Source organism: Balaenoptera ricei, chromosome 10 (genome assembly GCF_028023285.1).
Source record: "Balaenoptera ricei isolate mBalRic1 chromosome 10, mBalRic1.hap2, whole genome shotgun sequence".
Taxonomy (NCBI): Eukaryota; Metazoa; Chordata; class Mammalia; order Artiodactyla; family Balaenopteridae; genus Balaenoptera; species Balaenoptera ricei.
The window spans coordinates 13,322,304-13,347,640 of NC_082648.1; the positions used below are offsets into that span (position 1 = coordinate 13,322,304).

Below are 25,337 nucleotides of genomic sequence, written 5' to 3' on the forward strand. Positions count from 1 at the left end.
TACAGCTTAGTGATTAAATGTGTGGGCTTCCACGTTGGACTCTATGAATCCTAGTTCAAATTGTGGGGAAAATGGGTAAGTACCTTGCCTTCTCTCTGTTTCAGTTTCCTAACGTACAAAATAAAGACAATAATAATTCCCAGATCATAGAGTTACTGTGAGAGCTACCTGAGATAATTAAATGCCCAGTGGAAATCCAATAAATGGTTTCTTCCTATTATTCTGCCTTTGAAGCTCCTATGTTCTTCCCCTTCCCATCCCCATCCTGCTATCCTAACCTCAGACCTCATTATCTCTTACCAATCTTCACTTACACACACAGTCACCATCCTGAGCTAACTTCTATCTAGCCCCTACCAATGTATCCTCTACATTTTTTGACTAGTGTTCTTTTTGAAACACAAATCTGTCATATTATTCTGCCCTTGAATCTTGTGCTACAGTCAAACAACTGCTCCTGTCAAAAGTCCAAACAACTTGCAGTTTGCAGAATAAGCTGTTCTGTTTCACACTTTGCCATGTTGCCTATGCTCCTTCCTAACGTTACCTGAAATGCTCCTGCCTCTGCCCTTTGTTTGTCTAACAGACATCTGTTCCTCTTTAGACTAAAAATGTCCACAGCAACATTTGGGGTCCCAAGTGAATTTCTAGAACCTTGCTATTTCTCACGAAGAGATGGAGCCGGTTTCCCCTCTTTAAATCTAAACAGGACTCTCTGACTGCCTCAACAGATAGAATGCAGTAGAAGTGATTCTGCATAGCCCCTGGCTAGGTCACAAAAGACAGTATTGTTTCTGCCTGGCTTTATTTCTTTTGGGGGATACTTGCCCTGGGGTACCAGCCATCAGGCTTCAAAGAAGCCCAGAGTAGCCCATATAGAGAGACAACATAAAGAAGTGTTTATGGAGAAGCACATGGAGAAGCACAGTAGCATCAGCTACTGACTCTCCTTCTGTACATGTAAGTATACGTATATGTATATGTAAGTACATATGTGGAGATGTAGATCTCCACGAAAATCTCTGTCTTCATGGACCACATATTCTCTATTACCTTGTGGCCACAGGTAGGAAATAAAGATCCTGTAGTAAAAGAGGTATCTTCAGTGAAGCAAGAAGAGAGGAAAGTATCCTTGTAGCCTGACTAACTCATTAATGTGAAAAATCATTTACGATGTAGCGTGAATCAGCAGAGAAAGCTGGAAGGAGAGAAGCCCTTGGATTTTTTCCACCTGCTCATCTAGCCAGTGAACTTCGGGGACAGTTATGCAGTCAAGCTTCCTGGTAATTTAAGCCTTCTCTTGTGAGCTGCATATGGTGATCTGGGCCGGCCGTCTGGGATGTGACTCCTGCTTCGAGAGTAACGATAAAGTTTCCAGCACTCACTGTCATTGTGAGAGGCAGACTGTTGTCGAAGTGTTATTATTAATGAGAATTACCACTGGACAGCTTGAACTAGAGGATAATTTATTCTCCGTGAACTTACAATTGCAGTAAAACGGTTCATTCACTGCCACACTTGTCCGTCTTGTTTGTTCCTGTCTTTCAGGCGTGGTTGGGTGCAAAGAAGTAAGGCAGAACTGTACAAGCTGCATGAAGACAGAAGTCTGCATTTCTGGAGATACCGTAGAAACTGGTCAGGAAGGTTTCACTCGTGTAAGAGAAGCGTGGGAATGTGGTAAGAAGCATAGGGTCTGCTCTAGGGGGGTCCTAATCAATTCATGGGAATCCAGGCACCTACGCTGTGCAGTGTATCACACCAAAATGGGAAATCAGTGTTTCCAGATGGCCTCTCACTGCTCTGGCTTCTGAAGCTCACACTTCCTCTCTGGCATTTCTGACAGAGAGCTCTTTCTCTTATTTTAAAATTTAGCATATTCTCTCGACTTGCCTTCTCGTTTTGCTTCCAGAGATTGCTTTGGGCAAATGAAAACTGACATGATGACGACATGTGTGCTTTCTTGGTAGTTTCTTCAATGTTATGGTGACTTCCCCCTGATTTTTGCCAAATTTCTGCCTCCTGTTGATTCCATTTTTCTCCTTCTTTTATCCCTGGTAGGAGTGTTACCTTGCTCTTTGCGTAAATGTCATTAAATGTGCTCCTGACTTGCTGCTACCATGGTAATAGACACTTGTCATAGGCTCTTGACTCATTACTGTATTTATATGAGACTTGGTCACTTGTGGTTTAGCAAGCTTAAGCAACAACCGGATTCCCAGCCAGTAAATGGATTCAAGCCTGTCTAAGATGGGTGATAGATTAAGGTTTGGTTGCTATTATTATTTAATAATTAGTAAAGTCTCTGAGTAGACTAGTGACGATGTATCACTTGGGGAAAAGATCTTGGCTGTCAAATAGCATCCATTCTACTGTAGACAACCTCAGTGGGACACAGAGCCAGAGAGAGAGAGCACGCGAGAGAAAAAGAGAATGAGACAGAGAGACAGAGATAGGCAGAGAGAGACAGAGAGACTGGTGTTGTCATCACGATCCTTGATTATCTTTGACACTTCCACTGGAGAACAAGGCTGGAGGAATCCCAGGAATGTCTGTGGAGAGGCTAAGGAAGTGGAGAGACTAGTTGACCTACGGCTCCATCTTGATCTAATGATGACTGTCATTTGAGGAACAGACAGCTTACGTTGTGATTTAAGGAACACCCTACAAGGATCCCTACAACAGCTTTGAGATAGAAGTACCCACTCACTACCATAGAGTCTGAAATTCTGCCCTTAGAGTCATGCCTTTGGGTGTAAGCAGGAGAACAATAATTATTCACAAAAAGAGAGGGAGGAGGCACTACCTAGGGGTGTTAAAAGTACCTATTGTTTCCATCAGCAACAACTGATGGAAGAAGTCACGTTCTTTTTTGTTGGGACAGAAAGAGACTGAAATCCCTTGGGCTAAGGCGTTGTCTTCCATGGAATTGCCGTGAGAATATGTAAAAATCTATTGTAGACAACAGCTTTACTGAGAGGCAGTTGTATAGAGAGTGCTAGCCCCTGGAATTTGTAATCAGGATCCCTAGGTCCAAATTTTTACTCTGTCGATGCTGCATGTATAACCTTTGGAAAATTATTTATTTTTTATTTTTTTATTTTTTGGCCACACCGCATGGCATGTGGGATCTTAGTTCCCCGACCAGGGATAGAACCCGTGCCCCCGGCACTGGAAGCACAGAGTCTCAATCACTGGACCACCAGGGAAGTCCTGGAAAGTTATTAACTCCTTTGTGCTTCATGTTTCGTATCTGTAAAATGGGGTCTACAATTGTACTTACAGAGTTACTGTGATGATTAATGAGTTAATATTAAATAAAAACACTTAGAACAGTGTCTTGTACTCAGCAAGTACTATAGGAGTCTTCACAAATATTAGTCACATTTTGGGGGGTGAATGTATTTTTCTTAACCCGTTCTTTCCTAAGCAGTTTGGAATTGACTATAGTACATCTGAGGGTATTTTGTTGGAAGGGGAAGGAAAGGATGCTTTTGAGCCCAAGACCCTCCTTCCCAACCCCAGTGTGGTCAGTCTGCGCAGGTCTTTTCAGTGGGGTGCTTCTGACAGCCTAAAGTCCACCTGAGGTTAGTGCCTGGCAACACAGAGGAAGCTGAGGGCAGGGGAAGAGATGTTAGAAACATGCTGTTTTGGGTAACCATTTTGTCAGAGTCTCTGACCCCAACGTGGTCTTTCTTTTCATTCTTGTTCCCTTTTGGATTATTTAGAGAGTGTTTCACCTAAGTGGCTGGGGATGATCCAGTGTTGGTGACATTATGAGTGTCATTTGTAGAAGGGGCTGGCTCTTTAGAGACAGAGGGACCAAGCTTCTAGTCCTGTGACATCCAGTATCTCTGTGACTCTTGATAACTCAATGTCTCAGAGCTGCAATGTCTCATGTACAAAATGGGCATGCCAAAATGTGTCTACTTCCCAGGAGTGGTGCCAACCACTCAGATGACGATCAATGTGACAGCAACTTGTAAACTGTAAAGGGTTGTTATTATGAGTGGGTCCTTTCATTTCCTTATTCTCTACAAGCAGACCTGAATGTTAGCAGCACCTGTGTGCTGTCATCACTTGGCTGTTGATTTCACTTAAGAACCTTACCCATAAGCCTGTGACCGGTAATCGTATGTCAGCTTCTCTAGCAGTGGCGAGGGGCTATGCCCACCGCCGGACTGGTTCACGGTCCTAATGCTGAAGCTCTTTGCTTATCCAACAAGGGATACTGACAGCTTTCAGAAGGGGTGATTCTCCCTCCTTCAATTTGTAAATCACATAATATTAGTAGGAGACTTTTTGGAATCATGAGCTGTATTTTGGTGATACTTGGTGATACTGTTACTCTGATAGTCGACAAAACACTTTCAGAAACCAAGAGAATTAGAGGTTGGCCAGAGTGGAATGAATGGTATATATCAAGATTACCTAAAGGAGATATGAGAGAGAAGGGATTAAGCCGAGTCAAGAGATGAGAGGTAACATCCCAGAAGCTTGAAAAAATTTACCAACTCCCAGGAGCAGATTTCTGAGTGTTATTAAAAAAAGTCCCTCTGATGGAAACCATTTCACTAGCAAATTTACATAATAAGAATATGGTTTTCTTGGGGCTTCCCTGGTGGTGCAGTGGTTGAGAATCAGCCTGCCAATGCAGGGGACACGGGTTCGAGCCCTGGTCTGGGCAGATCCCACGTGCCGCGGAGCAACTGGGCCCGTGAGCCACAACTACTGAGCCTGCGTGTCTGGAGCCTGTGCTCCGCAACAAGAGAGGCCGCGATAGTGAGAGGCCTGCGCACCGCGATGAAGAGTGGCCCCCACTCGCCGCAACTAGAGAAAGCCCTCGCACAGAAACGAAGACCCAACACAGCCAAAAATAAATAAATTAATTAATTTAAAAAATATATATATATATGGTTTTCTTAATTTTGTATACAGGCTCAATGCAGTGACTTTTGGCTGCATTGGATTGAAGCGTTACAAGAAAAAAAGAAAGAGGAAAGAGATGTGGACATCAGTTATGGGCAGAATCAGCTGGTGTCAGATCTGTGCTCTGCCGGTCACAGAAAACATTTTCAAGTGCCTTGCCTTTCAGGTCTCCACCGTGGACAGAAATAGAGCACAGACGCTGCTTCTTAGGGAAGACTTCATTTTCCCAATCTTTTACAACTGAAAAATGGAGCAAATGAGTGGCTGGGTACAGACCCTTGACACCAAGTGACTGGGAGTCAATGGAACACTGCAGGGACACAGAACTTCGCCAGCCAGTGAGCACATTACTGGAGAAATACAGTACAGAACCCAGCAGTCTCCGGCAAACAACGCATCCCTTTAAGTTAATTGGTGTTAGAGAGAAGCTGAAATGCTCCGCTTATTTACAAAGCTACAGATTTATGTAAAGCAAAACCAATTACACTTAATGCCTAAACTATTCCAGGTGCTCAGTGATAATGTTGCTAAGCACGAGACAAGAAACTAGTGCGTGAATGCATCCTGTTTCCAGTGGAAGCGCGTGTAGTTCCTGCAATTCAGCTAATCATGAGCGTCAGCCCCGATGTGAGAATTCTAAGCTCTTTTGGTGTTCGCTTAGGGTCATCTTTATAATTCTGTAGCTCTCTTTTCATCTCTAAGGACGAGTGAAAGCGTAATGAGCACCTTTTTCTATTATGATGTAGAAATTAAGGAGAGGAAGGCAAATTTGGGGCAGGGGGGAGACAACAAGATAAGGCAAACCCTTTTTCTAATGGTGAGAGGGACCGTTAGAGCTTCTGACTTGTACTGCGACGAGATGTTTAAAGGTTTCTTGATCTTTGGGGTGTTCATTAAACCCAAATCGCAAACTTGGCATTTAACGTTTTGCAGCAAAGAAGGATTCTAAAGCAGATCAAGGATTGGCCTCACTGTTTCATCAGAGAACAAATGCTGAAAAAAGAAGGATTTGAAAAAGTTACAGGGCAAGAATTTTTGTCTATAACAGTTTGTCTTTTCATTTGTCCTCAGAACGAACAAACAAAAAATAGTTTGAGTAAGAGAAACACCTGGTGCTTTACAGCTGTTCTTTTGCAATTAAAAATGCATATCACACCTAATCAAGATGTGTAAATCTTTTATTCTACAGATCTAAAATATTTTAGGTCACAAGGGAGGTGCTTAACTTCAGAATCATTTGCAATCAACTGATTAAACCCCCCTCTCCTATCCAGTTTGAACTGTCCCGGAAAGCAGCGGTACTCAGATTTCAGGGAGAGTAAGAAGACTTGGGAAGGTTTGTTAGAACTGCCGATTCCTGGAAAAAGGTTTGGGTTAAAGCAGTCTGTGGTAGGGGCCAGAAAGAGTTGCCTGAAGCAGGGGGTCTTTAGCAAAACTTTGACAAGCACTGCTACAAAGATTTGGGACACTAGTTGTATTTGCCTTTTTTTTTTTTTTTGGTTTAAATGAGTTTTTTCACATTTCTTTGCTTATACGGGAAAAATCTCTTTTGGAAGATAATTTTCTGAGTGCGTCTGAACTGGGAGCAGTGGAGACTAAAAGACGTCCTTTGGACTAAGGAATCTCTTTAAGCATCTCTGACTGATTTGATCACTTGCCCTTCCCCCAACACTCATTTAACCTTCCTTAATTTTCTTCTTTCCTTCAATCGCAATAACTCCATCATTTACATTTATTTTACAGTTTCTTCAGTATGTGAATATTCTCTTTTTGTTAAGGACCTCTATTTTAGTAATGCTGCTGTTTGATTCAGAGAAAATTTCCTTAATTCATAACTTGATAGTGTAGTAGCAAGATGAAGTATAGTGAAATTGTGTATAGGTTTATTATTTACTCTGACATAGACAATATATGATCACTATGCCTGGCATACAGTAAGTACTCAATAAATGCATTGAAAGAAAGAATGTTAACATACTGTTATTTTGATTCTAAGGACACATGAAAACTAAAAAATGTCATATAGGTTGCTTTTAACGGCCAAACCATTGTAAAAAGTTATAAAATATTGTAATGTATAGGAAATATTAACTTTTTATTGTCATAATTACTTAGACTTTGAAATTACTTCATTAATTCAAAGGCACAACATGTTAATGCAAAAGTGTAATAGTCATAATTATGACTAGAAGAGTCATCGTTAGTCTTTGTAAAGTACACAGATAATATTCATAAGGCCACTCTCATACATATTAGCTCTAAAACTAAAATGCATAGTGTCTAGCCGAAGAAAACAGTGAATACTCTGCTCATAAGACAGGTTGAGTCAAACAGAGTTTCATAGGGCTGTTTCTCAAAGATCAATACTCGAAGAAAATTCCTGTGTACTGCCATAAAATTTCAGAGACTTTTCATGGAGGGGAAGTGTTTCTTCAAGATTACTTCCACTGATGTTCTGGGCATTAAAATGATTTAGATTACAATATCTAAAAAAGAAAGAAAGAAAGCTTTTTTTAGGACCAGATGTAGATGACTTGATAAATCATTTGCCTTCCCCCTGTGCTTGTCTTCCTTTTATTATAGGCCCATAGATACTGGCACAACAGTGATGATTATTTAAGAGCACTGCTCACCAGAACAGTCTTTATAAAACGACAAAAGGAGCTTTAGGACATATTCAGGTGTCTCATGAGGACCTTTAGATGGCGCTCTTTTACAACCTGCAGTGAGTCTGACAGTGAGAGAACTGGAAAGTCTGGAATTATCAACCTTGTAGATTTCATGGCGGCGGGACTCGAAAGATTTATGAGATGCACTGAGGGTTTGTAACTTCGGTGCTGAGACTGTGTGGAAAACACCACTGTCAAAGAAAAAATCCACGAACATATTTCTAAAATGTGTGCCCTCTGTCCTTGACTCAAGAAAAATCTGGAATTCCCATCTTCTAAGTGCCAGGCAGCATGCTAGGGCCTAGTGCTTACCCTAACTTCCCGAATTCTCACTGTAACCCTGGAAGGGTGGAACCATCCCCATTTCACAGACAGAAATACTGAACTTCTAGGAGGTTAAATAAGTTGCTTACGGTTTGTATGAGTAATAGTTGGCAGAGCCTGGGTTTGAAACCAGAACTCTCTTATTCAAAGTCCTGGCCTTTTCCCTCTATGGCATGCTGCCTCTAAAGGCAACTTATTTCTTAAACATTTTTGAAGAAGTTCCAGGAAGAGAGGAATTTCAGACTGCTTTATTTACTGCTGTACTCCTAGTACCTTGACCAGTGCCTGGTACATAGCAGATGTACAATAAATATTGGTTGAATGAACAAATGGTCAAGGGCCATAAGTTCAATTTTATCAAATGCACCTAAGTCTCTGAGGTCAGACATTGTTTCTTGTTTCTGATTTGTGAGAGTTTCCAATGCTAGAGAGTTTTACCTTCTTTTCCTTCTTAATATATTGCTAGAGATAACTGTAAGAAAAGGATATGCTTGAATGACTGGTCATTTTTCTCTGATTTATGTCTCTTTCAGTAATCATTGCAGGTTATGCACAAAAGATTACTGGTATCATTAACAAAATAAGCACAATGATATCAACTTTATAAGATGTGTTTTACAACATTGGAGGGACAGTGGTGTCAAGTTGTAATAACAGATACGCTTCTGCTCTCTCCCCCCATAAGCATCTGTAATATCCTTTATTTTAGCATTTGATGTAGGATGCGTAGTTATAGTAAGGACTGTAGAGGTGTTTGTATGATACTTTTCAGCAAGGAAAGACATTTCATCCACCTACTTCCTTCACCCCCAACCTCGAGAACCTCAGGTGTGTCATGTCACCATTGCCCTATTTCAGATTTGATTGAGGAGGACTCTAATACAGACAGAGGCAGAGGCAGGGGATTGTTTGCCTTTTTTTTTTTTTTTTGTAGTAATGGAAGGTACATCTGGACTGACATTCATGGACTATTCCTAATTATACTCAGTTAAGTGTATCCTACTGACCCCTACAAGATTATTTTGGTTCTAGGACTTACACCAGGATTGTCGCACACTAAAATAAACTTGATGGTAGGGTGCCCTCAGGTGCTAACACAAACCTAATTCCACCTGTATGTTAGTGAGGCTGCTGCTTCATCATTAATCCACTGGTCTCAAGATCTTGGGGACAGGAATAACTTGGAACTGTCCTATTCTTGATAGATTTGTCACCAGTATCTGGCTCCGAACAAATACACCTTTGGGTTTGGTAAAAATTGGATTGTGATTGGAAGTATATTAAGATCAAACACCATCTGCCTCATAAATAATATGTTTCAATAATGCTGTCCCTGGGACGTCTGTGTTTTCTCCTGTTTCTTTGCATCCTTATTGTTGGTTAGTGTTTGACAGAAACAATCAGTATAGAAATAAGCTGGAATCATGCACTTCTCACTGCAGACAGTGATCCGATGCCTTGGATTCCAGAGAGTTTCTTGGTTAACTCTTTTGGTTTGGCCCCTTGGATCCCAGTGGGAAATAGCTACCCAAGGCAATGTGTGCCTTTGAACTAATGTAGTTGGCTCTAGCTACTTAATCTCTGCAGGCAAATTTTCCAGATTCTCCTTTCTTCTGAAACATGACACACATTCTTTTCTTGTGAAGGCTGATCAACAGGTGGTGGTGGGTATAGTTAGTTGACCTGAAGGGACTGGGTTCCTCCCCCACGAGAGTTAAGGGGCCGTCAGGGAGCAGGAAAAGGGCTCCTCTATGGCACTTAGAAGCAGCATAGTCTAGGAGAAAGTGTATGGTCTTTGGAGACAAACAAACTAGGATTTGAATCCTACTTGTGTGAACGTAGTCAATTTACTTAGTTAGATTTTCACTTTAGTTTTCTTACTTATAAAGTGGAATGGTGTGATCTCCATAACAGGGAGGGGGACAAACCTGCTGCTTAAGACAGAAATGCTCAACACAAGGAAAATTAATTTCTTTCCTTCCTGCTTTGTTTCACCCTCTCTTTTTTACCTTCCCTCAAAAAGTATGCAGGAGAAAAGAAAGTATACAGGAGATGGAGAAGGTTTGGTAAGAATCCAATTTCTTTCTGAATAAACCCTACATTATCCCTTAGTTCCTTTCATCTTTGGTTCCTCCAATCTCTGGTTCTTTGTATTTTTTATTCTTGCCTCCTTCTCTGAACCCCAACTCCACCATCTCTCACTTTACAGTAACTCACTTGCTCGACAATCACAGAAGAACCATACTTAAATATTTTGAGTACTAGATGCCAGCTCCATGTAGACCAGTACTTTGTTTTCTTTGGTTTTATTTTTCTAGTGCTTGGAACAATGCTTAACATGTTGGTTAAATGAATGGATAAATGAATAAATGAATCAGTCCCTGAGCTAGTAGGTTTTTGGTTCCAGCACTAGTTCTACCTGAATTCAGCCCACAATCATGGTCATCTTAGCCATATCTCAGCATGAGTCTAGGTAAAGAATAAAAAGAAGGGAGCATAAGACAACATATGAGGCCATTATTATTACTGCTAACACTTTGGCCATTTACTCATCCTCACAGCAACCTTATGACACAGTTACCATTCTTATTATTTCCTTTTTACAAAGTAGAAATTGAGGCTTAGCAAGGTTAAACAGCTTAAAGTTTGTGCAGCTAAGTTGTGGGACTGGATTCAACTGGGCTGCCTCTGGAGACTGTCTTTTAAACTACTTCATGAAAGACAGGGTCAACTCTTACAGTGGGAGCGTAACTGAAATTGAGAAACAACGCAGTTTTGTGAGAATTAGTGGATGGGCACCACTCGTGTTGGAGGCGATGGACAGAGGGGAGAAAGGTCTTGCCTTCAATTTCAGTTTTTGTTGCCGACACTTTTTGCTGCAAAGCTGGGGACATTTCTGTTGAATCCTTCTGCAAGAATTGACTTTCTAATTTGGTTTTCAACCTAAGAATGAGACAGGCATTTTAGGGAAATTATGCATCCTGGAGGGTCACTTCGATAATATACACTTTGGAAGGTAAGAAATTTTAAAATTCAGGGAGCCATTAAGACTTTTGATTTTGTCATTAATTCTGTCTTGCATGAGGTTTAAGTGCCTCTCTTATATTGGACCATAAGCTCCATGAAAACAGGGACATCGGTGACACTAAATATTTACTGATACTGACTTTATGTCCTTCTAACTTATTACAGTGCCTATCACATGACTGATGTTCCAAAAGAGATTTATTAGATGAACAAAAGAATGATTCAGGCAGGGACTAAGTGGCAATAGATGAGATACTAAATAGATAAATGAATGAAAAGAAGTGAGGAAGATAAAAATCTGTTTAGTTCCTGCTATGTGGCAGACATCGCACTTGGTCCTTTATCAAAATTCATCTCCCTACAAAGCCCACAGAAGGTTGGAATTACTGTCCTTATTTTACATGTGTGAAAACAGAGGCTCAGAGAGGTTAGAGAATTTGCTCAAAAGAACACAGCCATCCAAGAATACGTCAGTGAGAGGGAGACAGGCTGGCAATGGATGGATGGTAGATAATACATATTAAGCCACTGAATGGTCTCAGGTGACTGAGTGGCTAAATGATTTTGCATAGTTTGTTATTGACCTTGAAATGGTCACTGCTGATTTAAAGGCCTGAATGGAATCCAAATCTTAAGCATCATTAGATTTCTAGCTATTTGTTTAATGATATTTGCTTTTAATGATAATGACTTATTCATTCTTATTATCGATATGGTTATTTCTAATTCTAAAATGGTGCTATATGGTGGAGAAAAAAAATCTTGTTTTAGAATTGAGCAAAGAACTATTTTATTATAAGGACCAATGGAAAAAGTGAAGTCTATACTGGCACAAAAACAGAAATATAGATCAATGGAACAGGATAGAAAGCCCAGAGGTAAACCCATGCACATATGGTCACCTTATTTTTGATAAAGGTGGCAAAAATATACAATGGAGAAAAGACAGCCTCTTCAATAAGTGGTGCTGGGAAAACTGGACAGCTACATGGAAAAGAATGAAATTAGAACACTCCCTAACACCATACACAAAAATAAACTCAAAATGGATTAAAGACCTAAGTGTAAGGCCAGACACTATAAAACTCTTAGAGGAAAACATAGGCAGAACACTCTATGACATAAATCACAGCAAGATCCTTTTTGACCCACCTCCTAGAGAAATGGAAATAAAAACAAAAATAAACAAATGGGACCTAATGAAACCTAAAAGCTTTTGCACAGCAAAGGAAACCATAAACAAGACAAAAAGACAACCCTCAGAATGGGAGAAAATATTTTCAAATAAAGCAACTGACAGAGGATTAATCTCCAAAATTTACAAGCAGCTCATGCAGCTCAATATCAAAAAAACAAACAACCCAATCCAAAAATGGGCAGAAGACCTAAATAGACATTTCTCCAAAGAAGATATACAGATTGCCAACAAACACATGAAAGAATGCTCAACATCACTAATCATTAGAGAAATGCAAATCAAAACTACAATGAGGTATCACCTCATACCAGTCAGAATGGCCATCCTCAAAAAATCTAGAAACAATAAATGCTGGAGAGGGTGTGGAGAAAAGGGAACCCCCTTGCACTGTTGGTGGGAATGTAAATTGATTCAGCCACTATGGAGAACAGTATGGAGGTTCCTTAAAAAACTAAAAATAGAACTACCATACAACCCAGCAATTCCACTACTGGGCATATACCCTGAGAAAACCATAATTCAAAAAGAGACATGTACTGCAATGTTCATTTCAGCTCTATTTGCCATAGCCAGGACATGGAAGCAACCTAAGTGTCCATTGACAGATGAATGGATAAAGAAGATGTGACACATATATACAGTGGACTCAGCCATAAAAAGAAACAAAATTGAGTTATTTGTAGTGAGGTGGATGGACCTAGAGTCTGTCATACAGAGTGAAGTAAGTCAGAAAGAGAAAAACAAGGGCTTCCCTGGTGGCGCAGTGGTTAAGAATCTGCCTGCCAGTGCAGGGGTTCGAGCCCTGGTCTGGGAAGATCCCACATGCCGTGGAGCAACTAAGCCCATGAGCCACAACTACTGAGCCTGCGCGTCTGGAGCCTGTGCTCCGCAACTGGAGAGGCCGCAACAGTGAGCGGCCCACGCACCGCGATGAAGAGTGGCCCCCGCTCGCCACAGCTGGAGAAAGCCCTTGCACAGAAACGAAGACCCAACACAGTCAAAAATAAATAAATAACTAAATAAAAATAAATTTAAAAAAAAGAAAAAGAGAAAAACAAATACCGTATGCTAACACATATATATGGAATTAAAAAAAAAAAAAAAGGTTCTGAAGAACCTAGGGGCAGGACAGGAATAAAGACACAGACGTAGAGAATGGACTTGAGGACACGGGGAGGGGGAAGGGTAAGCTGGGACGAAGTGAGAGAGTGGCATTGGCATATATACACTACCAAATGTAAAATAGCTAGTGGGAAGCAGCTGCATAGCACAGGGAGATCAGCTCGGTGCTTTGTGACCACCTAGAGGGGTGGGATAGGGAAGGTGGGAGGGAGACGCAAGAGGGAGGAGATATGGGGGTATATGTATACGTATAGCTGATTCACTTTGTTATACAGCAGAAACTAACACACCATTGTAAAGCAATTATGCTCCAATAAAGATGTTAAAAAAGAAAAAGTGAAGTCTAAATGGAAATTTCTTGCTCTGAATATCTGCTAAATTTCTCTAATATGCTAATTGGTCCAGTCATGGAATACAGGATTCCCATTGGCTCAGTGATGGCTCCCAGATCACTGTTTCATGGACTCAGAAATTGTTCATCTTACCACACACTTACTTACCTTTGTGAAACACTCCAGAATCCCAGGACGTTCAACAACATTAATGATGCCAAGAAGAAGAAGAAGCTTTCTAAATTGCCTTTGTTTAATGTGTTTGGAAACCAATTGCCTGTTTGGAACAAATGTAATTGTTATTCAACTGTGGAGTTATAAGTTTCTGTGAATATTTTATCATGCCACAATTCATAGAGCTTTATTCGCTTGAATAATATCTACAAAGCAAAAAAGCACATCTGAAACTCATAGTTAAAATTCATTTAATTCTGTAATTAACAGTAAAATAATAAGCAAGGCAGGCCAAATGTTTTGAAGGTCAAAAAAACTTGATTTGCATAACACAACATAGGTGTCAGAAGAACTGGGTTATAAAAGTAACCCTGATTATGCTATTAGTTTGCAGGAACCACATTTGTCTTTTTCATCCTTATATGTCTAATATCTAGAACAGTGCTTGGCACCCCCATAGGGATTGTTTGATAAACATACATTCAATGTATGAAAAATATTTACCATCACCAGATAGCTGGTTGCATGTGCTAATTGTAAGGCTAGTGAGATAATAATATATGTAGATGTCAGATATTACTTTATTTTGATAACTTAGATAAGATAATCCAGTGTTACCTTATTATAATATCACAGACCCTATCGGTCAAATACTTGAAGTCTCCGGTTGATGTGAAGATTTTCTTTTAACCTGATGAGTAATCCCTTCAGTTTAATACCCCTAAGTAAGGAATCCTCACTTCCTTTTGATGTCCAACTGAGTATATATGAAACTAATTAGGATTCAGGTAATTTCTTTTACTTTACTCCTAAATTGTGACTTTTGCTTTGATCTTTGCTAGAACTCTCTTTTCATATCTACACCTATGTATCTATATCCATATTATCTCTATGTGTTACACACACATTCAATTTTTCTTCAGTTGGGTTTGAGATATTATTAAATACATTATATGAAATACGATGTATTATATCATATATATTATACATGCAGCACTTATTTTTTACACAATACTTTAGAAACAGCAATGGAATCTTAGTATTAACAAATATATCACACATATATAGCATTACAGAAGTTTAAAAGATTGATTAAAAGGTAAAATCTATCTCCAGAGAGAGAACTTACATTCAAGTGCTGTTCTGAATGGGCAGAATATTTCCCCTCAAAATGTTATGCGTTATGAGAGCAGGAATGGGTCAGCTGTGAGCAGTCAGATGCCAAGGTTCTTGGCACTTCCTTGCTTTTTTACAGGAGCAGCTCCTACATTGGGTTGTGAGCAATCCATCTACATTCCAATAGACTTGATCTTCAGTGTCATCTTTCGCACATGGGTTATGGGTTGCTTCCTGGACTAGAATATGGTTCTTGGCCTCTCCCTTGACAGTGTATACTTTTAAATGGGGTTTGAATTAAATGCTCTGTTCAAGGTTGATAGTCAGCAAGTGCATAAGCATGACAGCTGTGAATAATTGTGCCATTTCCCATTTAAAGCTGCTTCTCTTCTGTCATTTAACTTCCCAATGACTATTATTATGGACAACCATGAAAATTAGCTTGTGTCCATTATAGTCTGGGACCTATAATGAAATCTGGTATTGAGTTTAAAGCTATCTTGTAAGTTCTACTTCCCCATTTTATTAATCTGTGTTCCATTACAATAGAAATTTATGGTTTTATTGCTATATTGACATGCTGCCTTTATCTGATATTTAGGAGAAATTTCCCTGAATGTTTCCCTCTATGTCTGTCTGTCGGGTATTGTGTAACTCTCTTAATGTGTGTGTGTGTGTACAGAAACTAAACATTTGATTGTACTTGAATGGGGGAGTCAGGGTAGAAAGGTCAAGGTAAGGTGAGATAGCGTCACACTTATTTTCAGGAAGAACTAAGCCATCCTGCTAAGCCTATTCAAACAGTCCTGTTTCCTTATTTCTCTTGAATTAATATCCCACTCATATTTTTGTCCTTTTCATTTCACATAAGCACTTTGCATGTCATGCGATTATACCATTTTATCACCGTGTTTCTCTGGCTAGAGTAAGAGGAGTTTGCACAGAGTATGCAAAGCCTCAGAATTAACATGGCATTAATTCTTCCCAGGGCATGCATTTTGGTCCATAACAAGTAATTGGAAAGACTATCTTTATTCTATAACAAAGTCAGCTGAGGGAGAAGAATATCAATTTTGTAAGATCTTTAAAGGTAAAACATAATATTTCCAAGAAATTGTGCAATTATAGCGAATACCAGCCTATCAGGAGATGGTGCTAGATCCCCCGGGCATGCCGGTGGGCTTGTGTCTCTGTCACTGGGGATGCTGGGGTCGCACACATGAGAAGCACTGTGACTTGGCGTTATGTGCATGTGGGGTGACAGGAGGATGTCCTACTAGAAAAGTTAAAGGCAGTGGAAATTTACGAGTAACACAAGATATTTTGTGAGCAGAATTATTTTAAAAATAAAATGAAAGAGTGCCATACCACCTGGTCAGACTCCTGATAATACTCCTCTATTTTTTCTTTATTTCCTTTTTAAAAATTTCTACTGGGGTATAGTTGATTTACAATGTTGCATTAGTTTCAGGTGTACAGCAAAGTGAATGTTATACATATACATATAGCCACTCTTTTTTAGATTCTTTTCCCATGTAGGCCATTACAGAGTATCAAGTAGAGTTCCCTGTGCTATACAGTAGATCCTTATTAGTTATCTATTTTATATATAGTAGTATTCTTTCTTAAATACCATTTTTGTGTTCGGCTTTCTTCCTAATGCTGAGCTCATTCCAGCCCCATATTTTGGCCTCTTTAGCTATAATTTAATATTGACTGTATAGCTAATTTACATGGTGAGCTTTGTGGTAAAGAGAACCGCCACCTAAATTGATAACATGGAACAAACACTAGCATCAAGTTGGAGAGAGAGATTCTTCATGAAGCTTAAATTTGTTTTATATGTATAGAGAGATTGTGTCTATGTAAAGAGATAGCATTGGGTATAAAAAGATATACCCAATGGAAATAGTATGGGCTTTGGAATCAGAGAGACTTTTGAAGTCTCTATTATTTAATAGTTTTGTTGTTGGGCATTTGCTCCACTGGACCCCTTCAACCTTGGTTTCTCCTCTCTAAAATGACAGCAGTACCTCTCTCACTGAGCTGTTATGAGAAGTAAAAGAGATAATAGAAGTCAAGGGTTAGGCACAAAGGAGGCACCCATAAGCATTAGGCTATCACCTCTCCCCTCTTTAGAGATGCTCATATAAAATCACGTAGCCTGAGCTTGATCTTAGGCCCATTTCCTGTTAGATATTTCTTCATGTTCTGTGTGCCATTTTTTTTTTTTTTTTAATCATTATCCCAAGACTGGTTGTAAAATGTTCCATTTAACATTGTCAGTTGACTCAGCTCTTAGGTACTATAACTTTATTTTAGGAGCTTATAAACTTTTATTGTCATAATTCACATTTGTGCCATTTTTCATCTGACATTTCTAGTACCTGATTGAAATCAGGAGTATCCTTGCAAAAGGAGACAAAGTGAAGACTTTAGGTCTCGAATGGGACTAACTAGACTTCTCTAGATCTTAGTTGGGGTGGGCAGGAAGGTGAACAACATGAGAAGAAAATAGCCACGTAAAGAGTCCAAGGAATGACAAAGTGCTATTTGTTAATGCTGACAGTGAGCCCTAGTTACGTACTTTAATTGTATAACCAGCTAGTTAGTAATGAGTGTTAGGCTGTTGAGGTAACAGAACACTCACAAAATGTTTGGCATTGCTCACAGTTTCCTCAAATATCTCTTGCTCAGCTAGATTTATTTCTTCATTTGAAAATCATTTGTTAAGAAATTTTTATGTGCCAGGAAACGGGCATTCCAAGTTGCTTAAGAAAAGGAGCTCATGGATTAGTAAGGGAGACACACACACCTCGTTTTATTGCACTTCACAGATACTTCATATTTTACAAACTGAAGGTTTGTGGCCACTCTTGTCAAGCAAGCCTATCAGTGCCATTTTCCCAACGGAATTATTTTTTAATTACCGTATGTACATTGTTTTTTTAGACATAATGCTATTGCGCACTTAATAGACTACAGTACAAGGAATGTACAGTGTAAACATAACTTTTATGTGCACTCGAAACCAAAAAAATTCACATGACTTGTTATTGCTTTATTTGCTTTACGAACCTGCAGTGTCTCCGAGGTATGCCTGTAATTATTCTCAAGCAGTAGACTTTATAGATACTAAATAAAATGTTTCTATTTATCTTAAATGATCACAGTCATTTTAGAGATAAACAGACTATAGACTTATCTAAGCTAGTTCTTGTATGTTATTGACTAAAGGGTGAAGGCACAGAGCGGTAAAGGGAATCATCACTCAGCAGAAGCCTCATTTCTTACCCTCACCACTGCACGAATACAGCGCCCTAGTGGCGCTAACAGAGCTACTAATTTTAGGACTTTCCTTAGCATCTCAACAGTTTAAAAACGTCTGGACAGCAGTCTTTGACATAGCTTACCCCAAATACCGTTTAAAATTCCTAAGATGACATTTCCACCTAAATCCTGGGATTGACCTATCGTGAGACTCAACCTATCGTGAGACTCTTGGGGTAATTTACACTAAATTTAAGGCTTTTGGAACGGGATTGAGAAATACATACGGTGACCCACACATGCTCTGAGGCTATAAACAGCACAAAGCTGCTGATGTAAAAGAGGAACATACTTTATTCCTGTCCCATCTTATGCCCTGTATTATAAGGCCTAACATTTCGTGTGCTGCCTTTATGTCTTGAGTGTCACAGGGCCCCAAAGGCCTGACCGCACATTCCCCTGCTTCCTTTGTCAGATATGTTCCCCACAGGGGGATATTGTCCCCTCCTGGCTAGTTCCCTATTAGCCAGACCAGCTGCACTCCGCCCGGTCCTCAACCTGACAGATTTCACTTCCTTACCAGCTTTCAACATTATTCAGACCAGCAATCACATCCCCCTGTAGGAACCAGAGATCACCTCACTGCTTTGTTGCTACAGACCCTGCTTGTTCCCTCTCTTCCTCAGTGCAACCCCACAGGGCCAGGCATGGTATGCTCTGGTCCTCTGGACTGTGAGCACAGGTGATGAATAAACTGCTGTCCGTCTCATCTGCCCACGTATTCAGCCTTCTTATGCTATTTAGGGGGAGGATTCTTCCCTCCCCAACGGGGTGAATAGGAGGTGATCAGGAAGTGCCCGTACCACAGAAATCAAGGTCAATTCTAGACAGAATTATAGTATTTGCTGTTGATCTAATGCATAAGTACTCTTTTGGGGAGGAGAAGTCCTCCCCTACATGCCTCTAACCAGTACCCAGCGCCAAGTATCTCTGCTGCTAAACTATTGATACATCAGGGAGTGGAACTTCCATAAACCCTGAGACAAGAAGTAATGGGAGCATGGCATTGTAGTTCTCAGAAGGAAAGCATTACAGACAAACGTGAGCGAGAGTCAAGTATGCTTGAGACTGCAAATTATAATCACACTGTCTGATCAGAGTGTTGGAGAACCAGAAAATGGTATAGATAACGTTCTCACTTTAGCTCAGCAGTCTGCTTGTTGCAGTAACTTGGGTTTTAATGGGGCACCTTAACAGAAGATTTTGGCAAAAATACGGAATGTGACCAGAGGTAAGGAAATCCATATACATTCTCAGTTAGTAGATACTACCTCCCAGTAAATCTCTACCTTGAAGATGAGTAAGTAGAAAAAAAAAATCCATATGAGGGAGGAAATGTGATGATAATATATATTATTACTGTTGCTTACAAAACACCCCAACACAAAATGACAAAGGTTAAAATAATAATAAAAATGAGAAACTCATAAGGCAAAGATGAAAATAAAATAGCAGAAAATACTGATTTCAGGAAAAATTGAATTCAAAGGAAAAACTATTTCAAAGGGACATCAAGGATCTTCTTATATTGGTAAAAAGCACAATTCAAATTGAAGATATGTCAATGAATATCCCTTAGGTAATGAAACATAACAAAATCTGTTGGAAACACAGAAATAAATAACAGGTAGATAATTCTTGTGAATGATTACATACATCACACTTTGATCAATTTTTGATAGAATAGGCAAAAAGGAAAATAATGTAGAGAATTAGAATAATGTGATTGGCACTTTGCTGTACACCCAAAACTAACACAATATTGTAAGTCAACTATACTTCAATAAAAAAAGAATAATACAATCGGTAAGAATTTAATTAAGACCACCACATTGTTTAGTAGAAAGAAAAAAGTTATAGAACTTATAGAAGTTTAGGTAACATCAACGACAAACCAAATTCCTATAAATTGAAGATTCTGCTCCTAAATAACTAGCTGGTCGAAGAGGAAATGAAAACCACAATCACAATGTATTTAGAAAATAAAGAAAATGAGAAAATTGCATTTACAGATTTAGGCATACAGATTTAAATCCTGTTAAGAGACAGATTTAAAGGCACACTGTTTTCATTTTTAGAGTAGGAATGAGCATACATGAATTAAACATTCAACACACAAAAAAATCAGAAAATAAATTTTAAAAAATCTCCGGAAAGTAAGAGGAAGGAAATAGAACAGAAAGTCAATATCTTAAAGTATATTAAATAGTTCTAAGAGCTGATTCATTGCAGGAAAATGTAACAACAGTAACAACAAAAACCCTGACAAATCCAATCAAAATACACAACAAAAGAATCAAAAGAGATAACAATGTTTAGTTATGAGTATGCTATGTTAGTGTCAAAAAATCTTATGCAAGGAGGATGATTATCTAGGAAAACATTAATTGCCAAAATAGAACTAAGAAGAGATGAAAAATCTTAATGGCGGCAAATAGCAGGAAAACATTACAAAGAATGATTCTCAAAAGAGATATTAGGTCCTGAATGCACCTTTTAATTTTCATGGAAGAAGTGAATCTTTCCCCTGGATCTTCCAGAGCAAAAGATCATCAAGTATTGATGTTACTGAGGATTGTTTATCCCATGTATGTTAAGATGACTTCATGTTGAAAAATCTATTAATTAAATATACCATAATGTCAGGAGCAGTAAGAAAAATCAAAAGGTGATCTCAAGAGCTGTTTAACAAGCATTCAATAAAATTTAACCTGATTTATTTAAATCTTAGAGAACAAGAAACAGAAATTTTCTTATGATAAAAAACATCATTTAAGATTATCTTTATAAACCTACAAATATGCTTAATAGAAAACTGAGAAAAATTCATATTAAGATCATGAGCAAGATAAAATGTGACTGTCTTCTGGTATTAACATTGCCCTGGAAGTTCTGTGTCCTGATGAGGATGCAAAGCATAGGAGTTAATATTGAAAATAAGGATAAAAATTATATTTATCTTAAGATTAGAGAATACTGCTGTAAACTTAAAAGGATCAACTAAAATATTCTCATAAATTTACTAAGAAAGTTTAAGAAGTTGGATGCAAGATGAAGACATAAACATTAATAATCTCCCTATATAATAGTGATTATCTCAGTGAGCTGTAATGAGGGAAAATGATTCAGTTCATAACAGCAAAAAGATAAAGAGCATAAAATGCCTACAATAACTCTAACAAGAAATGTTAAGGATATATATGAAGAAAATCTTACTGAACTAAATTTTTAAACATTGAATAAATTAAAAATGTTATACACTTAGACGGAACACTATTGTAAAAGCTTTTATTTTTTTCCCTAAAATTAGCTAACAACTTCTACTTATTTTATTAAATAAAAACAGGAATTGGGGAAAACTAAAAGAATGATTTTAAAATTCATATGGAGGTATAAACCATAGGGAATATGATTCTTATATTTATTATATTTTTATAAATGAAGAATGACCATAAGAAGTATGATTAGTAATACCTAATATGTATTATATATCATAAAACTGTAATAATTGAAAAGAGGGTGATACTAAGCTAAAATCAAGAGGCAGCTAAAAGGAACAAGATGCAAAGATAGCCCTGAAACCTAAGCCCTGAAGTCCTAAGATCACCTGAGCACTAAGGCTATATTAAAGTACACATCACGGGACTTCCCTGGCGGTCCAGTGGTTAAGACTTCGCCTTCCAATGTAGGGGGTGCAGCTTTAATCCCTGATTGGGGAGCTAAGATCCCACATGCCTCGTGGCCAAAAAACCAAAACATAAAACACAAGCAATATTGTAAGGAAAATTCAATAAAGACTTTAAAAATGGTCCACATCAAAAAATATCTAAAAAAAAAAAAAAAAAAATAAAAATAAAGTACACATCATTGACTAACCAGAATCGTTTCACTTATCCTATGGTTGTGGAATATTTCTGGTTTAACTAACCTTTCTCAACTTATATCAAACTATGTTGTGCAATTTTTTTATTTGAATCAAATAAGTGTTATTTTACTTAACATGAAAATTAAGTCCACATGAATGAGAAAATTCTATTCAAACTATTAATCTACTGAAATTCCATAACTATAGCTAAATGCAATGAAATTAATCACAGTGATAAAGGTTGATAGACTTGATTACATATATCAGCAAAACACATGTAAAAAAAACTCATCTATAAAATTAAATGTTTAGTTAAAACCGGGAAAATATTAGCAATAAATGACGATAATAATATCTCTAAAGTTTCAAAGACATAGAAAGCAATAAGAAAAAACACAAATAGACCAAAAGAAGAATGGGCAAAGAATATATGTCATTTTATGAATGAAGAAAAGATAGCAATGTTCATAACATTAAAAATTTCAATTTCCTGTTCTTAAAAACACAAATTAAAGTAACAATGGAATATAATTTTTGCTAATCAGATTAACAAAGATTAAAATAGTAATATTTTCAGGGCTGAAATTAATACATTGAGACAAGTAATATCCTAGCACACTGGCAGCATAATTGATGTAGCCTTTTAGAAAACAATTTGGCTTTACTTCTCAGGAGTCTTTAAAATATTTAACTTCATTGAAAGCAATCACATTTCCAGGATTCTATTCCACGGAGACAATAAGTTGATGTACTTTAATATTATATAAAAGATGCTCACCTTAGTAATATTTGTAGCATTAGAAAATGGGAAACAACCTAAACATTCCTCAAGAAGGGAAAGGCAAATTAAATTAAGATATATATTCATCCATGCAATGAAATATATCAAGTAATTGTTAAAAGTGAGCTTTTATTCTTTTGGAGAGACATGGAAATATGCTCTCAATATTTTTAAAGAAAGAACAAAAGGTGGGTGCTTGATACAAATTTATTTATTGAGCTTTCAGCAGGATTAATTTGGACACTAATTTTGCTTAAAATATATACCCATATAAATTTAATACCTACACACACAAATAAAAATAAATTTGGAAGAAAATTTACCCAAATAATAATTGCTATTATCTTTTCAAAGTCTTTTTTTCTCCCTTCTTATATACTTTGGATTTATTTCATCATTTATTACCTTTATGGCAGAAAAATAATATTTTAAAACCACTTCATCAAGCATACTTTTGAAAAACTTTGACTTCTAAAAATCATTTCTGATTTATTATAAAAGATCAGAATTGGCTGGGTTTCAATCACAACCAACTCTTCTTCAGCAGTTAAAGTACAGGATAACAGCCTCAATATTGTAACCTGCAAGTTACGTGCTATTTACGAACCTGTCCTAAGATTTTATTTTGGAAATTATAATACCCCAAGTGACAAAAACTGGTCGATTCTGAACCCTTCAGTGACATTTCACTGTATTCTCTATTGAAATCCTAGATTTACCCAATACCTCAAGTATACATGGCATTATTTTAAGTGCTAAAGCATATTGTTTTTGATTCAAGGCAGACTTTGGCTGTCTCTTTTGGAGGAAGAGGCAGTATTTCCCCTTTTTACTAACTACTGTTTTATTCTGAAGGTAAAGGAACTGTGAGAAATCTTTATTTTTTTATTTTTAAATTTTTTTATTGAAGTATAATTGATTTACAATGTTGCGTTAATGACTGCTGTACAGCAAAGTGATTCAGTTATACATATGTATACATTCTTTTTTTAATATTCTTTTCCATTATGGTTTATCATAGGATAGTGAACATAGTTCCCTGTGCTCTACAGTAGGACCTTGTTGCTTATCCATTCTATGTATAAAAGCCTACATCTGCTAACCCCAGCCTCCCACTCCATCCCTCCCCCAAACCCCTCCCCCTTGGCAACCACAAGTCTGTTCTCAATGTCCATGATTCTGTTTCTGTTTCATAGATAGGTTCATGTGTGTCATATTTTAGCTTCCACATGTAAGTTGTATGGTATTTGTCTTTCTCCTTCTGACTTACTTTACTTAGTATGATAATCTTTAGTTGCATCCATGTTGCTGCAAATGGCATTATTTCATTCTTTTTTATGGCCGAGTAGTATTCCATTGTATATATGTATCACATCTTCTTTATCCATTCATCTGTCATTGGACATTTAGGTTGTTTCCATGTCTTGGCTATTGTGAATAGTGCTGCTATGAACATAGAGGTGCAGGTATCTTTTTGAATTATAGTTTTGTCTGGATATATGCCCAGGAGTGGGATTGCTGGATCATATGGTAATTCTATTTTTAGTTTTCTGAGGAACCTCCACACTGTTTTTCACAGTGGTTGCACCAACTTACATTCCTACCAACAGTGTAGGAGGGTTCCCTTTTCTCTACACCCCCTCCAGCATTTATTATTTGTAGACTTTTTAATGATGGCCATTCCGACCGGTGTGAGGTGGTACCTCATTGTAGTTTTGATTTGCATTTCTCTAATAATTAGCAGTGTTGATCAACTTTTCACGTGCCTATTGGCCATCTGTATGTCTTCTTCGGAGAAATGTCTGTTTAGGTCTTCTGCCCATTTTTCAATTGGGGTTGTTTGTTTTTTTGTTGTTGAGTTGTATGAGCTTTGTATATTTTGGAAATTAAGCCCTTGTCAGTCACATCATTTGCAAATATTTTCTCCCATTCTGCAGGTTGTCTTTTCGTTTTGTTTATGGTTTCCTTTGCTGTGCAAAAGCTAAGTTTGATTAGGTCCCATTTGTTTATTTTTGTTTTTATTGAAACTTTGAAAATCTTAAAATGTGCCTTTTGCAATTTTTCAAATGATAGTTGGACACAGGGAGCAATTATTTACCTCAAACTTTGTTAGACTTTTTTAAAAGTTATTTTATAATGGGGGTCATCTAGCAAACATCCAAAATTGTTGAGACAAAACTGAAATGGGTTTTACACCTTACTTTATTTTAGGCACATCTATCACTTCACTATGTGCTTTTTGCTTGGGAGCCAAGAAGTATGCAATTAAAAAGATGTACCCATCATTTTCCAGGGTGGACGTGCTTCTGTGTCCAGGGAAATAAACCCTGTGCAGTGAAAAGAGCTTTGGAATCAGGGATCCACCTTGGCTTTATGATTTGGGCAACTTGTATAGTTTTCTGAGCTCATTTTCTTCTTATTCATGGTGGGGCTACAAATATCTACCCCCAAAGAATTGTTGTGAAGATTTAAT

General features: G+C 37.9%; 2 protein-coding genes across 8 annotated transcripts in view; one reads left to right on the forward strand and one right to left on the reverse strand.

Annotated features, from left to right (window-relative positions):
• MGST1 (microsomal glutathione S-transferase 1) overlaps positions 1–25,337 on the forward strand; it is a 413,587-nt gene that overhangs the window by 126,340 nt on the left and 261,910 nt on the right. For 4 of the 7 annotated variants that reach the window (XM_059935378.1, XM_059935381.1, XM_059935380.1 and 1 more), the window contains exon 1: positions 1,572–1,677. Coding sequence is in view for 3 of the 7 variants with exons in the window: in XM_059935386.1 (XP_059791369.1) it covers positions 1,549–1,677 (129 nt within the window). In the remaining 4 variants the exon portion in view is untranslated. Of the gene's footprint in view, positions 1–1,548; positions 1,678–25,337 lie in introns of those variants that run through there. The other 3 variants (XM_059935387.1, XM_059935388.1, XM_059935386.1) reach the window with 1 other exon arrangement.
• Positions 7,265–25,337, reverse strand: part of SLC15A5 (solute carrier family 15 member 5) — a 93,039-nt gene continuing 74,966 nt past the window's right edge. Inside the window, 2 exon segments of the mRNA XM_059935375.1 lie at positions 7,265–7,412; positions 13,767–13,875. Of these exon segments, the coding sequence (XP_059791358.1) occupies positions 7,265–7,412; positions 13,767–13,875 (257 nt within the window).